Genomic DNA, 16235 nt, shown 5'->3' with positions numbered 1-16235 from the left:
AATTAAGGGGTATTTTTCAGGAGAGCAAACATAGTTTCTATTTATAGAAAGAAAAAGGAAATTTTATTGAGGAAAGTGAAATTCATGCTACTTTGTTTATATAGCTTGCCTTGTCTTACACCCTGGAGTTGCATCTAAGGGGGGTGTTAGGCAGCTGAAACTGCATGAAAGAAACATTTTTTCAGAGTTGAGACAGGAAGAAAATATCTTTGACATATGTCCCCATTTTATTAAAAGGAGCAAGAAACTACAGATCTCATAGGTCTAGGGAGTGCTGGCCCATATGGCTTTAGCCAATGTGAAATCTTTCAAGGCCAGAGCACAGAATTAAAGGTACTGAACAGTCGCAAGGAACAAAAGGCCAGGGCATCGGCTGAGAGAAGATGCTGTGGAAGAGGTACTGAATGTAAGGTACTTTGTTTAAATTATGATTGAATGAGGCACAGCTCTGAGTCTTTTTTTAAGGTAAACAAAAAATATTTGAAGATTTGGTGTACCTATCGTGGGTGACCTCTGTCAATCACTAGTTTAGTTCCCATGAAAGCTTTTCTTGCAGTGGCCTGCTCAGGTTGGGGAAACTCAGCAGTTCATGCCAGCAGCGATTGTCCTCTACAAAGAGAAGACACAGGCATGCACAAAAGCCTGTGACTTATTTCTGCCCTGGCCACATTGTGGCTTTGTAAGTTGGGCTGAAGATCCCAGGTGCAGCTTTTTATGCTATTTAATAGACCTCGGTTGCTGTGCTTAGTGTAGAAAAGCGTGCTTGTCACCCTGCTACTCAGTGATGTTCTGAGATCACAGCAGATATCAGAGCTGATCACTGTAACAACATAGAGGCAGTGTAACTTCTGATTTATTTACTTATAACTGGATACCATAATGAGCAAGAAACAGCTATTCTGAAGGGGACATTTGCTGTTTCTTCTGGTGATTTGATGGAAAACAGATGGATGGGTTTTAAAGAGGCCCTCAGTAAAGCAGACCCTTCGAGCTAATTATGGCACACACTAATATAAATGAAAATGATTTCAGTGTCTGTTCTTTCCAGGAATCTCTAGGCTGCCTGAAATAGTGCAGAAATAAGTAAGAGAAATTAATAGAATGACAATTTGCTTGCTTCAGTTAATACTCTGTAGAATTTTTGTTTTTTGTCAGTGTTTTCAAGGTAGAGAGAAAGGAAACACCACTGAATATGTAGCGTAGAATAGTTTACTTCAGACTTTTTTGGCTTGTCAGCTCCAGCAGTCTGAGCAATTGTGTAATATCCTGGGGAAAACTCTTAAGTGGGATGCTTTTAAGACAGAGTTTGAGTTGCTGTGTTTTGGAGTTGACAGAATGCACTAGCTGTCAACCTGGGGTTGTATAAATCACCATGGACATATGAAAGTCAGCAACTTAGAAAAATCTTTGCACAGAGCTAGCTGATGGGAGATTTCCCTGTAGTCTCTAGTGTTGGTAATGCTACCAAATGAGGAAATAGTGGAAGACCCACATTAAGCATTTTTGCACCCAAAATGTACGCAGCAACATCAATCTGTGTGCCTCTTGCTTCCAGAAAGCAATCCCTGCATTCCTGGGCATGGTTTTGTGCACTGACTAACTGTAGCTGTTGCAGCATGAAAAAGCATAACCTGTACCCTACCTGGGAACCGAAATGTCCGGCGCAGAGGCCCTTCTGCTGGCTGTGTGGTGGCTGCTGCAGGTTTGTGTACTTCCACACCACCTTGCAGCCGCAGTGACAACACAACATGCCCTCAGGCACGCGTCCAAGCTAGAGCTCCGTGGTGTCTGGATAAAAGTCTCTCTGTAATGAAATCAACACATTAGATGTATAAGGGGAAAAAAAAAAAAAGTTGGCACTCTTAAAGAGCGCTTGAAGAACTTGTCATCTCTATCCTTGATGCTGTCATTAAGATAACATGCACGTAGGGCATTTTATAGACCTTGGCCTTGGGAGGTGCTGATGCCAATACCCAGGGACTTGAAGGCATGCCTCAAGTGTCCTTGTCACAGCAGGGAGACGCGGCTGGGGGCTAGGTGTGAGCGTCTTTTTAGGCGGGCCACAAAGCTGCTCACTGCAAAGACTGGGGTAACATTCAAGGGCTCAGAAAAGCAGCAGAAATTCTGTTGGGGAAAAATGAACATTTCAACCCTAGCAGGTATGTTATACCACCAGATAGGTAGCTCACCCTCAGCCTCATTCTAGGTAGCTGAAAGCAGTGAGCCCTTTATTACTGAGCTTGGAGTCAGAGCTGACTTTTTTCAAAGTTTTCATCCCTGTGTGCCAAGTTGCCACTTGGCAAGGATGTCTTTAATACAAACGAGAGAACCTTCAAAAGTAGGACTTTAAAATGGCAATGCTAGCGCAGCCTTAATTATAGTTCCCTAATTCTGCAAAGGGAGCTTGGAAAATGCATTTGTCTGGTTTAATTAGGCTCAGCTGCATCCTGTGTTTAGAAGACGACAACTGGTGTACCAGGATGACTGGGCAATGTGCAGTGCCCAACTCTGTGCCTTGTGTGCTGCCACAGTAAGAGTACTGCCCGGGCTTTGAAATTTAAAGCCCTGTAAAAAGGCAAAGCCTCTCTACCTGACCCAGCAGATTTGAAGTGGGGTTGTGGGCTGCCTGACAAGTGCAGTTCCAGAGAAGTCTTGTTTATTCTGCATAGTTCTGCTTGCCGTAGTGTCGTGGTCAGCACTTTTGCTTTTTATCTTTAAAAAAAAAAAAAAAAAAAAAAAAAAAAAAGCACATGCTTGATTTCAGGAGCAGCTTCGTTGGCTTCACTTGGATGTCTGAGGTTCCATTCATGATCACATCTTTTCCTGAATTGGGGTGCTCTGGCAACTCACCTAGCAGGGATCCTCTGCAGAAAGCTGCAGTGCCAACGCTGAGGGGCATTTTCCAAGGTGTGTGCCCTGGTGTTCAGCTCTGTTTGCTTACATCTTAATGATGCAATGGTGCAGTACAGATAGCAGGTGTAGGTGCTGCATTGCCAGCATCCACATAGCACTCTGGGATGGAGAGTCCGGAGACCACAGTGACGGTTAAAGCAAGAATATTCACAGAGGAAAAAAGAAAGTTGTGCTTTGTGGTGTTTAATTGATTGGGCTTCTTGGCAGGCTGGATGATAAATCACTCAAGTAGGAGTCACGAGAGCCAATTACTGCCAGATCCTCTCCTGCTCTGTGCCTCCAGCAGCACTGCAGTGATACAAGTACAGGCAGCAACTCCTGCAGACCTTCACTAATAGGAGTAAAAAACAGCAAATAGACAACCCAAATTATTTAAGATGAAAGAATTACCCTGAGAACTATTTCCATTTCCTCTAGATGCATGCGTGATGAGTGCATTGCATCTAAAAAGCATTGCATATTGTGTTTGCCCTGCATGGTGGTCTGCTCCTGTGCAGCAGATAAAGCACAAAGAGGACACGCTGGACATGCTATATAGGCACTAAATAACCATTCTGCATCTCCATGAGATTCCTGACTGTCTGTTTCTTTACAGCAAACGCTTGCATTGTAGATATGCAGAGGCTTTCTGTATGTCTGCTGCTTTCTGCATGTATGCACTCAAACAGCCCCGCTGTTGTACAGAATTATAAACAATCCCACAGCAAATGCTAAATGATTTGCAGTTTGAAAAACAAGGATGAAACAACAAGAAAGGGGAAGAGGAGTGATGTTAAAAAGGTCAGCAGCTGAATTATTGTTTTAAGGTTGTTTTGTTTTGTTCTGCCTTCCAGCATTAGAAGGCCACAGTGTAGTTCTTCTGATAGCTTTGATGGAAGTCACTTGACATTATCCCCTAATGTTTAATCATGTTCATAACTCTTCTATGCTGTAGCTTGTTCCATTATCAATCAATGGGGAGGGGAAAAAAAAAAAAAAGCATGCATGGGAATCAATCATGGGAAAAAAAAAAGTGAAAGGCTGAGCCTTTGAAACAGGTCTAAAGGTACAAAGTTAGAGTTTGGATCTGAAAACTAAAAATGGGGTGAGATTTGGGCTGCTCTGAAGACAAATAATTTCTGGAAGGTGTAAAGTAAGTGAAATTCTCTAACCGGTTTTGTATCTCTGCAAGTGGAGATGCATGGAGAAGTGGGGGACAGAAGGCCACTGCTTGCTTTGCAATGCATCAAACATCTGTTAAGTGACGAATTTGCCAAAAGGGTTGCTATTGGAAGTTGCTAGGCATCAGTGTGCTGCCCTTAGGATGTGCTCATCCATCTGAAGACTTACTAGCACTGGCTTGCGTTTGGCTGGCTGTGCACAGTGACCTGCTGCCCTGCTGGGTGAGCAGCACGAGTGAAGCTGTGAAGTCAGAACTCTCCCACGTGGCTGAATTTACTTCATCGCTCAGTCTGTGGGTCTGGTCCTATATGGGCTTCAGAATTAAACAAATCTAAACTCATCAGCAACGAAATGATGAAGCCGTTCTTTGTTTTTCAGCATTTGCAATTTTTGTTTTCACTTCAGCAGTTGCCTCTGTTCTTGTAGATAATAATGTCTTCCAAAGCAATGTTAGCCATGTTGTCCGAGTACAAAATCTAAATGTTCGGCATGAATGATGCAAGTGTGTGAACTTGACCAGATATTTTTATTGTGAAAACCAATCACTGTTAAATAACTAACAAGTTTTGCAAGGAAGACATAATTATAAAAAATCTTCTCCATCTCGCACACTAATTGAATGAGCAGAATTCTTCTGTACTACTTTGCAGACAGCGTCTGTTATTGAATTATTGCATTACCACTGGGTTGCTGTTTTACCTTTGGCCCACTCAGCAGAAGAGCATTCAGCCTTTTGAACTAGAAAATCTCAATTATCTTTATCCTTTTAATTAGAACTGTGTTCATACTGGACCCTGAGATTGATGATATTTTATTTGAACTACATTCATTTTCCTTTGGATTGTTGATGAAGGATCTGCCAACAGAAAATGGATAGGACCGAGAAAAAAAAACATTCTTTTTAACAAGTATTCATTAATTCTTGCATAGGAAAGATAGGTCCATAAATTCTATCTGCATGGTAGGAATGATCAGCAGGTTCTTCCATCCACTTCGAAGAGGTCATCTCTGTGCTGAAAGGATCAAGCAACAGCAGGTAAACTTGTAAACTGTTCAGGCTTTTTTTTTTTTTTTTTTTTTTTTTTCCCTCAATGTGTAACTGCTAGTTGGTTTTTGATATTTTATTAGCTGTTACGGTATCTACTCAAACTAGGATTTTTAAAACTGTAGTTGATTGCCTGTAATGAAACTGTGGTATTCTTATATTTTTGAGTGTTAGATGTCAGATGACATTTTGGTTTCTGGGGTTCCCATTGTAGAAAGATTTTTAAAGTCAAGTCCTTCAGACTTTGTTCTCGCTTTAGGTCATGGTGGTATCTTATGAGACTTGGAAACTGCAGATTGTCAATACTTTGCTGTGTTTCTTTCTTAAGCTATTGGCATCTGAAATAAAAATACCTCTGAAGCCGCTGTATTGCCATTCAATAAGTAGCACTGCTGGTATCAGAGTAGCAAATCTAGGTGAGACAGGTGAGTAAGAATCATATAGTATACAATTCCTTTGTTTTTAGCAGCTGCATAATTTCAGAGCAAAATTAAATAAAAAAAAAAAAATCCCAAATTTGTACAAGGTCTTGGTGGTTGCAGAATTAAGTCATTTTAATGTGGAGTTTCACTGCACCACCCATAGCAGCTGCAGTGTATATAGAAGGAAGAAAATAGTCCAGGCTTGTTATTAATTACTATTTGCACGATAGAGACAAGGATTCATGTTCTCAGAGCAGTGGCCTTAGCTATCTGATGCAGCTCTCTCTGAAGGGAGCAGAAGCTTTCCATTGACTTTGTGGGCCCATGGGAATAGCTGGAGAAATGAACCGCTTGGCTGAGCAAGCTCACAGCTGATCGATAGCTCAGGGGACTGGAAAGCACGTCTGTCGAGTTTCTCACACCATGTAAGACTCACTCTGGTACGTGACACTTCCCCTCCTCGGGATCATCTCCATCACGTGAGCCAATGCCACAGAGGTCAGGGACAAGCCCTGCAGCCAGGTGTGCATCCTTGTCATCTGGCACGAAGCGCCACTTAGCACCGAGTGGCAGTCGTGTACTCGGGCAAAAAGCCCACAGCTATTGTCCATTTTTATTGTCCATGTCCAAGGGACTTCATTCCTCTCCCACTGAAACCATCAGCAACCTTGCCAGCACTTTCAGCTAGTAGGGTCAATGCCTTAAAAGTAGAGCAAACATAAAGCCAGTGCCTGCATGGCCTGCCTTGCTGACCTGTAATGAGAGTACTTCTCCCTGCTGTCCTGAATGTGCTTCCACTGAAAACTAACAATGTGATGCACTACAGCTCCGTCATGATGAAGAGGTCTGTTCAAATATAAATCTGAACATCTACTTTGAAGCTTTTGTGTGGAATATGCCGTGTTTTCCTCAGCACAGTGTGTGCCTACAGAGCTTTCCCTTGCATTGGCTGAGCCGTTTCAAGTCAAGCAGGCTCAGACTTTGAAGTGGTGGCAATGTTAAGTGAAGAGAGGAGAATGTTGACAAAGCAACCATGTTTAATCAGGGTTTTCCACAGGACCAAAAGTTTCTACTGAAAAATCGACTGCAAAGTGTATCGGGTTTACATGGCAAGGTTTTGGTGGTAGGGAAGCTACAGGAGTGGCTCCTGTGAGCAGAGCCCAGCAGCTGCCTCATGTCAGACCAGAGCCAGCTCCAGCCAACTCCAAAAGAGACCCACTTCTGGCCAGAGCCCAGCCATGAGCAATGCTGGTTGTGCCTCTGGGAGGGCAGATAATGGAAAGGGAAAAACTGCTGCACCACAGCAGCTGGGAGAGAAGGGTGAGAAGCAGCCCTGCAGCCCCCAAGGTGAGTGCAGCAGGAGGGCAGGAGGTGCTCCAGGCAGGCAGCAGCAGTTCCCCTGCAGCCTGTGGAGAGGCCCCTGGTGGAGCAGGCTGTCCCCCTGCAGCCCATGGGTCCCACATGGAGCAGATCTCCACGCTGCAGCCCCCCCATGGGTGGAGGAGCCCCCGGTGGAGCAGGTGGATGTGGCCTGGAGGAGGCTGCGGCCCATGGAGAGCCCCTGTAGGAGCAGGCCCCAGGCCGGAGCTGCAGCCCGTGGAGAGGAGCCCATGCAGGAGCAGGGGGTCTGGGGGGAGCTGCTGCCCACGCATGGGGGACCTGTGCTGGAACAGTTTGCTCCTGGGGGATCTTAGTTTCTCACTGCTCTAACCTGTTAGGGAATAAAATGCATTAATTTCCCTATGCTGAGTCTATTTTGCCTGTGATGATAAGTGTTGAGTGATCCCCCTGTCCTTGTCTCAACCCTTGAGCCTTTTTCATTGTATTTTCTCCCCCTTTCCCTTTGAGGAGAGGCAGTGAAGGAGCGGTTGTGGTGCAGTTCAGCTGGGTAAAACCCCCACACAAAGCTAACTGTATTTCTTTGGAAACCAGAAGCAGCCCTGGCTCCTGTACCCCTTCTGGCCACCTCCAGTAAAGCACTTGCCCTTGCAAGGAAGGGGTATATTCCTTGTTCCTATCTCATTTCAAGCAGTTACAAAGATGGATGTGGTTTGTGATAGAATTCCTTGCGTTATTCTTCAAGCAAGATGTTGACTTTTTACCCGATCTTGCATTTCTGTTGTAGCCTGGAGAACCAAGAACTCAAGCTGATGACAACAGGGTGGTGGAGGTGGGGGAAAATATGTGTCCTGCTGTGTGTTCTTGGTTCTTTGCAGTATTATTGGATTCAGTCATTACTTTATCGAACAGAATGTATTTTGTACTGCAGATTTCTACCAAGTTTTCTATTGCTACAAGACTATAGGAGGATTTCAGAAGGATTTGAAATTACTCATCCATTGCTTTCGCTAAGTATTGGTCAAACGTTTTCAGAGGTGAATCTTTTGATAAAATCATGACATTTTAACTTCTGAGGATTTTTTTCCAGTGTTCATGCAGCCTCCTAAGGTGGGAATTGTCCACTGCTTATCCTTATAAACAGGCAACTGGATATTTTTCTTATATACTCAGGGCTTGTCATGATAAGCTTTGCAGGGACTACTAAAAGCCAAGACAGTTTAGCTAGAATTGTGCAGATGCATCGCTTTGCCCTTTAGTAGTGTGCAGGAGGAGTTATCACCCGAGGGAATACATCACTGTCCCTGTCAGTGAGTAATTTTTCTCAAGTGAAAACAAAAAATCAATTCTGTAATTAATCCAAAAGATTCCCCTGTTTATCTCAGGAGACAAATAAGCAGCAGGCAACGAACATCTCCATCTGGTAGGGCGGGAATAATGATGGTTTTCACACCAGTGAGTACCTCTGCTCTTAATGGAAGCAGCTGTCAGATCCCAAGTGGAAAGGGAACATGTGAAGGACCCTTCTCATGACAGAAACTTATTGCCAGTTGGAACAAAGCACAGAAACGCCAGGCTTTTGTACAGGTAACAAAGACTCACACTGCTTTTCAGAAAACAAGAGGTTTGTTTTCCTCCCACGGCACTGTGCGGTGCGTCGGCTGCCACCACCCCCAGAGCCGATTGTGTTTCAGTCACCTCATAATGGCACACTTATTGTTTCTTCCACCTGTTGCGCCCTGTCACTAAACTCCTTGCAGTCACACGGTGTCTGATCAACTACTAGTGATGCTTTCGTTTTCTCTTAAATGCTAAATAATGATCTGTGGTTGTGGAGCCTCGGTAGCATCCCTCAGCTGAAGATGTACGGTGTAAGCGAATGCAAAGCACCCCCAGTTATAAACAGATGTTAGGTCACTGCTCATCTCTCTCATTAAGGCAATTAGTGACCTGTAGAAGATGATCAATCAGGGATTTTATTCATCTCGACATTGTTGTCTGGTTGCCTGCGCTGAGGGATGCTGTTTATAGTCCAGTTTCTAATCTCTCCCTTTCCTGCTCATTATTATTATCAACCCAAAGTGCCTTTTTGCTTCTGTTACCAAAACAGAATCCCCACCGCCACCGTTTTAGCAGCTAACATCCACAATGGGGGCAACTGATCCAGCACAGGAGTTAAATATAACCGTGCCTAGTGTAAGGAGAAGATTTAATGGGAAATGGTTGGCATTCTTGCTTCCTAAAGGCACGGCGAGGGAGCGAGAGCGGTCGGAGCCGTACACACACACGCAGACACACAGACACACACGCATCCCGCAGCCAGCGAGGAAAGAGGAAGCGAGCAGGCAAGACAGACAGAGAGGCAGAGTAGAGAGCGAGCAAGCCCCAAAGCAGAGCTGCGCCTCCAGGCTGCAGTTGCCCAGGGCGCAGGCAGCATGTTTGCCCTCAGCCTTGTTGCCTGGGGATTTTACCTTCAGCTTGTCTCCTGCTTTGCTTTCTCTCAGACTTCGTACGTTGACAATGCCTTCTCAGTTTCCTCAGGTAAATCGCTTTAAGTCTTGTTACTTTGCCTTGTCTGGACCTCTCTGCACGCTGGTTCTTGCACTTTTCCAGTGACTGGGAGCACAGGAGGAAGGAATACTTCGCTTTGCAGATCTGGGTGAAGGAATTTTGCATTGCAGAGCTGCTCTGCCACAGGCTGGGACATTTTCATTGCTTTGTGGCTTTTTCTTTTTGCTTTATTATTTCTCTTTTTTAAACCCCTCCCTTCCCAACCCTGCGAGAAATAATAGACAAGAGCCTCAGCTGTGCTAAAATGCTGTTGTTTTTTTTTTTGTTCGTTTGTTTTTGTTTTTTCCATTGGCTTGGTGTTGTGCTAATTCATGCCACTGGAGGATCTGGCCCAATTAGTATATTACTTGCATGTCTGCATGTTTCTTTCTATTTTGGATGAGCTTAGGTAGATTACAGCAAGGGAAAGAAAATGAATCTCAATGTATATCTGCTTCTATAAATAAAGCCCTGACCTCAATGAGTGCTGCTGGAGCCCGACTGGATGTTAGCAGAATAAACATCATCTGGCTCTGGCTATGACACTAACAAATACTCAGATGACTTACATAGCAAACAAGAGTCCACTGCATGGAAAATCCCTGCTAGGCAAAGGCAAAACAAATTAGTTGTCAGCTGAGCCAGGGCACTGGAAATCCCACTTAATAGGTTTTAGTTTGGCCAGCAAGACTCTCCTTTACCCATGTTCTGTGCAAAGGAAGGGGAAAGTTGACAAGAACTCTGACTCTGTCTCCTCTTGGAGGAACTCTCACCATTTTATGGCAAATTACTTCTAACCAAAAGATGCTTCTAGCTAAAATCCTGGATTCCTTCAGTGTCAAATTTGGGATGGTTCGGGTGAGATTTGCAGGGTGAGGTCAGCTCTGCCTTCAGGTCCTCCCTGTGTTTCTGATATCAAAACAGTGTCCCAAAGAGTGCACATTTTAAGACTACATCAGATCAGTCTTAGACATGGAATTAAAGTCTTTTCTCTCCTTCTCATGTCTCTGGTGTGACCACAGAGCCAGATGGTTCACATTTGAGGCACTTAAGAGAGAACAGCAATCAGAAGGGTAGCCTGTGCAAGACAATGGATTCCTGGACTCGATAACAGTCAGTATGAATGATTTCAATTATGGTTTTTTCTTTTTTTTTTTTTTTTTCATCTTTTGAAATGTGCCGAGCTAACACACTGTATGTCACCTGCGGTGGTTTGAAGAGCCCATTAATTTAAGAATAGTCTTATTCAAATAATAAGGTTCTGAGGTCCAAAGAGTAACACAGATACCCTTTGTGGAAAAACCCTATAACATTTAATAAAGCAGCCATTAGAGTTCTGCAGTCATTTCAGATAGCTTTTAAGATAACATCTAAAGAAGCCTAATGGTTGAAGAAATACATCCTTTGGAAAACAATTTAATCAATTCTTTTGAACCTCTGGGGACTGATACATGTTTTTCTGCTAAGTTCTTTGGGATGCTAAAAAGCATTTCTATTTGTTATCATTTCTGTTCAGTTGGGTGTCCTTTTTCCATGAGGTTGATATTAGTTATTGGTGAGGTACAGAAACATCAAAACTTATTTTTTTCTATGTTTCTAAGTGCCTCGCAATAGTATGTAAGTTGCTAGACCTCAAAATTGTTTTGAAGAGGTTTACATTGCCTTGAATCTAGTAGATTCCTGCCAGACCAACCCTAAGTTCACTTTTCTATTACTTACACGGCCAGACCTAAGCAGTGATTTTCTCCTGTGTAGCACACTTGTGTGTCTAGAGAAGACAAATTGCTATCATCTTTAACAAATAATGGTTCAGGAAATAATCCCTTCTTCCTCTATGGAATAATTTTCCACCCAAATGCTATGTCGTACAACAGTAGTCTACGCCTTCAGGCCTTGATGCTGGCTGTGGCCAGGCTCTGCTCTTTGCAGCAGACCAGCTCCCACAGCAAAGCCCCCAGGTCTGCCAGGGGCAGAGGCTGCAGCTGGCCCCGGCCCCGTCCTCCCCTGTCCCCACCAGTTGTTTTGGCTGTGGGTTTAAGGCTCTATCGTGAACGTGTTGCAAATTTCTACTTGCTAATATGTGCCAGAATAACATCTAGTGGATAATTCAATTGTCATTCCACAGCCACAGGGATGGATTATGAGCCATATTTTGGTGAACTATTACATACCTGAGTGCCAATTATTGCTTGCTAATTGGGGCAAGGAATTCTCTGTTTGGTATGAAAAATCACGCAATGAAAAAGAAAACTCCTATAGTGCTTTGAATGCATCAGCAGTTGACACAACGCCTCCTAAGGAAAAAGCCAAGTTCTCTGTTTTCCAGTAGAAATCTCATGGTGTGTGCAGGAGGTGAATTAACGCCATTTAAATTCTGTTATTTTAATGGTTTCTCAGATGTTCTGTGACTGTCAGCTGAGTTAATTGTTTGCATCTGGCACCAGGATGTAATTTCACATTTAAAGAATGGATTTCGGCACTGCACTTGCAATCTCTGAAAGTAATCACATTTAATAGCAGCTATGTTCTTCAGTGACCACTTGTCTTTCCTGCAATTGGAGGAATACCTATGGCTGGTTTTCAGATATGCCAGAAAACCTCTGCACTAAAAGTACTTTTATTTCTATTCTCACACATCTTTCTATAGCAATAGGTAACAGATAAAAATGTTCACAGGTCACAAGGCCATAACTATAAAGCAGAGGTAAACAACTAATGGGGGGGAAAGTATTTGTAGAATAAATGAGGGAATAATAATAATTTGGATTATTTTCTGTTTTGCTGCCAACTCCGCATTATAGTCCCATCAGCCTCAAGCAACAGCGCATCACTTTTCCTGGAAGTGTTCTGAATGTCATGTCTGTGTTTCTTCTGGTGCTGAAGCATCATTTCTGGAGGAAATGCTTTGGGATTAGCGTTACAACATGCTCAAGCACGTGGCTGCAGCTCCACATGGCAGCAGAGCCCCCCCAGGGGCTCTGGGTAACTCAACTCTCCTTGAGGCAGGGGGGTTCTTTCCAGGGTAACCTGTCGTATCCCTTCCCTAAGACACTGTGTTTGTAACATCCTTCATTATCATTTTTCAGAGCTCTGCTCTGCTGGGGTTCCTGCCCTGTGCACTTGACCAGGGCATCCGAGTGCCTCCGCTGTCGCAATCACATAACGAAAGCTAGGTGTGAATTTTATGCTCCCTTTCAGCAGGGCTAAGCGGACCTTGTAAGAACCGGGCTGAAGGAAGCCATCGTCCAAATTCAGGTGGCAGAAAGTCTCCCTTTCCCTCTCCTACTCATCCAAGTTGAAGTTTACTGGGGCTTTACAGGGAGAGGGGAAAGAACTTCAGAAACCACCAGGAGCTGGAGAAGAGCAGGATCTTGATGCTTCTTCTGACCCGAACTTCCTTTTATGCATCGCACAAATGTATCACTTGATCGATTTTTCTCCTGTGATCAATATTCGTACGCAGCCCTGTGAAATGAGTATGGCTGATTAATTTAAAGGACTGAAATGTGGCTGCGACAGCTGAGTTACTGGCAGTATTCCTCTTGCTTTCTCTGCCTTTTGCCTGTTACACTGACTTTCCCCAAAAAAGGGAGCTCCCCATTTCACTGGCACAGCGTCTCTGAATCTGCATTACTGAATGAAAAGACATGCAGATTGCCAAAGGAAATTAATTGACTATAATGTAATTTAAAGGAAGGGGTTCAGTTGTATGCTGGTTAGGGTGAGTATCATGAACTTTCATTTACTCAAGGAAATGCAGGTGACTAGGTCAAAGGACCAAGTGTTCCCCTCTGTGTTCCTCTGCTCTCCCCGGATGTAATACGAAGATCGGTTCCCTTAGGTTCAAGTGGTGAGCTGGTGGGCATCCTGAAATACAGAACCTGGGCTCCTGAAGTACAGCAGGATGGGAAAAGCCAATGGCCAATTCTGATTTTTTTTCTTTCTTTTTTTCCTGGGACAGGGTTTGTGTTGTAAGTAAGGCAGGTGTCTAGCTTCAGGCTGTGGAAGCTCCTCTGGAGATGCCACCCAAGCCTTGTTTGCGGTGAACAAGTTCTCCTGCCACCAGGGATGGAGACTGGTGCAGGAGCTGGCACAGCGTTGGACATGCTGCTGATTTCTCCTGTGATCAGACTGGGTGGGGGAGGCTTAAATTTTAGCACAGCCAAGCAAGCTGCTTCAAAATCAGGTGGTTTTAGTGAGAGGAGCTCCACAGACAGGCAACCCGAAGTGCTGTGAAACAAGCTTATTCCCCATGTGCTCAGAGAAAGGTAGTGCTTGCAGGCCTCTGCTCCCATTGCAGGCAGTTTATTTCAATATTAGCAAACCCCTGCAGTGGGAACAGTCTGTGACTTTGCATTTTAGCCTCCCTGTCTTTCAAAGCCCATTTTGTATCAGACACAGAGGCTGCCCGTGGCCGGGCTGTTGTTGGCAGGGCAGCACCAGCAGCGCAATAGCAGCAGCTACAGCTGCTGAAGGGAAACTGTCAGCCCTAGTTACATTTACAGAGAAATACCATCTGTGTTTGTCCAGGAGGAAGTCTGTGGTCAGGATAGGCCGTGCACCCCTGCAGGCTTTAACTCTTGGTGTTAGGATAGCGGGTGGCTGCCAAATGAGACAGCCTGGGAACCTTAGGTGGGGGGGACACTTGCACAAAGAAAGGAAATTTATGAGGTAATGGTTAAAATGGGAGGGGTGTTGAATGCGTTATGGATTCAGGATCAAAAGCAATTTTTGGCATGGGAGGTTTTAGTGACTTATTCCGTGTTGCTGCTTCATAGGTAAAAGGAAAATGGGAAAAGCCCTTCCATTGCAGGGGGAACTCTTTGGGGGTGATCAGAAATAGGAGAGAGAGAAAAACACCACAGTAATTCACAGAAACCAGCCTAAGTGTTGTGTTTCTTCCCCTCTCATCTCCAAGAAATCATCTCTTTACTGGAAAGCACATCAGGGGAATGCTCTTTGTATGCAGGAAAATGTAATGGTGAAAGGGGATTTGGGATGAGAAGATGGACATAGGAGGAATGCAGAAGAGGACTGATAGATTGGGGGAAAAGAGAAAAGCAACTGATAGCCATTTTTGCCAGTGTGTCTGCATAAATGGATGCACCTGGGTAGGCACACAAGTGAAGGGAGATGCTCTGCCTGAAGAAGGCAGGGCTGCAGTTTCAGTTTTCTTCTGCCCAGGAAGAAGTGTCAATGGACTAAAAGCTTCTAAAACCTGCAAAGTTATGGCCTTGTACAATACCAAGTCAATACAGAGCTATTTCTTTGTGAAAGGGCAGAGAGTAAAGTCAGCTGGGCTGTGAGTTGCCACAAGGGAGTCACACGGAATTAATTTAGTCCCTGGTATCAAAGTCTCTAGCAGGAATTTGAAGGCTTTTCTCTGGTGCCTTTCTGAGCACACAGCAACACCCACGTTCTCAGATGGGTTGTCTGGGGCTGACTGAGCACGTGGTGGGCCAACATCAAAGTCAAGGACACTTCTGAGCCATGCCAGCCCTGACAGATTGTGATCTTGCAGTTGGAGAGGGATGGCTTTGGTGTCTCTGCTCTGGTGCTATTCATCTCACAGATAAAGTGGGAGAGGAACGGGCAGCAGTGACCTGCATGCAGGAGTCTGTTGGGGCTGACAGAGTGGCTTTCTTGCATTAAGTTTTAGAGTTTTAGGCTCTTCTGGGGGTGGCAGTAAGTTCTTGGGCTTTAATACTCAGTGTACTCATAGCATCATTCTGGTGTGACAAGAAAGGGAGTGTTATAATCCAGTTTATAAAATGACTGGGATGAGGTACTGTGATTTACAGGACTGAAACTCTCATTCACATTTTGCAATCGACTCATCCATGGCTTTGGAGCTGATGTTTAACTTCTCTGTGCCTCAGCTCCTCATGCCTGGAAGGGGAGCACACATTGCTGTCAGCATCACTGAGCAGAGTCTTGAGCCCTGGACCTCTGCAAATGGAAGCCAACAGAAGCAAAGCTGCACAGAATAGCCTTGCAGTGGTTACTGGGATTTATAAACCACAGGTTTGTTTTAGAAACCCATTTTATAACCCACTGAAGTGTTCCGCTGTGCAGGTTTTATTGGGACTTTTATGTTCTTATGACACTGGAGCACAGAGCCAAACCAAGCAAATATTCCTCTCTCCTTCAGCGCTAATCTCAGAAGTTCCCTTCTGTAATCCTCTGGGAGAGAAGCAAATAACCTTTAGGCACACGCATTGCCCTCGCACAAGTGCATATGCACACATGAAATGTCTGAAATATGTGCCTAGGGGGAATAAAATGCCTTTTCTGAGGAAATCTTGCATGCACTTTTGCCTTCCTGAGCCTTGTATCTCCTGGCATGGGCCTGCTCCAGCAGGGCTGCAAGGGGCTCCACTAGGGCCGGCTGCAGGAGGACACGAGACGAGGGGATGAGCTGGGAGATGCTGGGGGCCATGAGCACAATATCTGTGCTGTTGGCAAGGTTTCTTGAACACCAGCTCATTTTAAACACCTTTATTTATTTACTTACTAGGACAGCTTCTGACTGCGCCAGCTGGTGAAGTGCGCATAACTTCTGCCTCAACCAGTAGCCACTTCAGGGATTAGAAACAGGATTTCTGGCACAGAGTATTTTCATATTTCTATCAGTTATTCTTGGCTGGAAATAAGCTTGAAAAGTTTTGGCTGGCGTTTTTCATTTTCCACAAAAAGGATGGGGAAATATCTTCATGCTGTGGCTCCCACGGGATCTGGCTGGGTCACTGCTTTCCCCAGCATGGGCACTGGTGCATAAGCTGTAGGGGTTGCTGTATTTCCCAGCT

At 44.5% G+C, this 16235-nt stretch overlaps 1 protein-coding gene across 1 annotated transcript in view; it reads left to right on the top strand.

Moving 5' to 3' along the window:
* Positions 1 to 9091: 9091 nt before the first annotated feature.
* Positions 9092 to 16235, top strand: part of COLQ (collagen like tail subunit of asymmetric acetylcholinesterase) — a gene marked incomplete at both ends in the record, with an annotated part of 37998 nt that continues 30854 nt past the window's right edge. The window contains 2 exon segments of the mRNA XM_084306990.1: positions 9092 to 9151; positions 9153 to 9420. Coding sequence (XP_084163116.1) covers positions 9092 to 9151; positions 9153 to 9420 — 328 coding nt within the window.

Source organism: Netta rufina, assembly GCF_964035555.1.
Source record: "Netta rufina genome assembly, chromosome: 2".
NCBI lineage: Eukaryota > Metazoa > Chordata > Aves > Anseriformes > Anatidae > Netta > Netta rufina.
The sequence above is the reverse complement of the archived record's forward strand: the minus strand, read 5'-3'. Positions and strand labels throughout refer to the sequence as shown.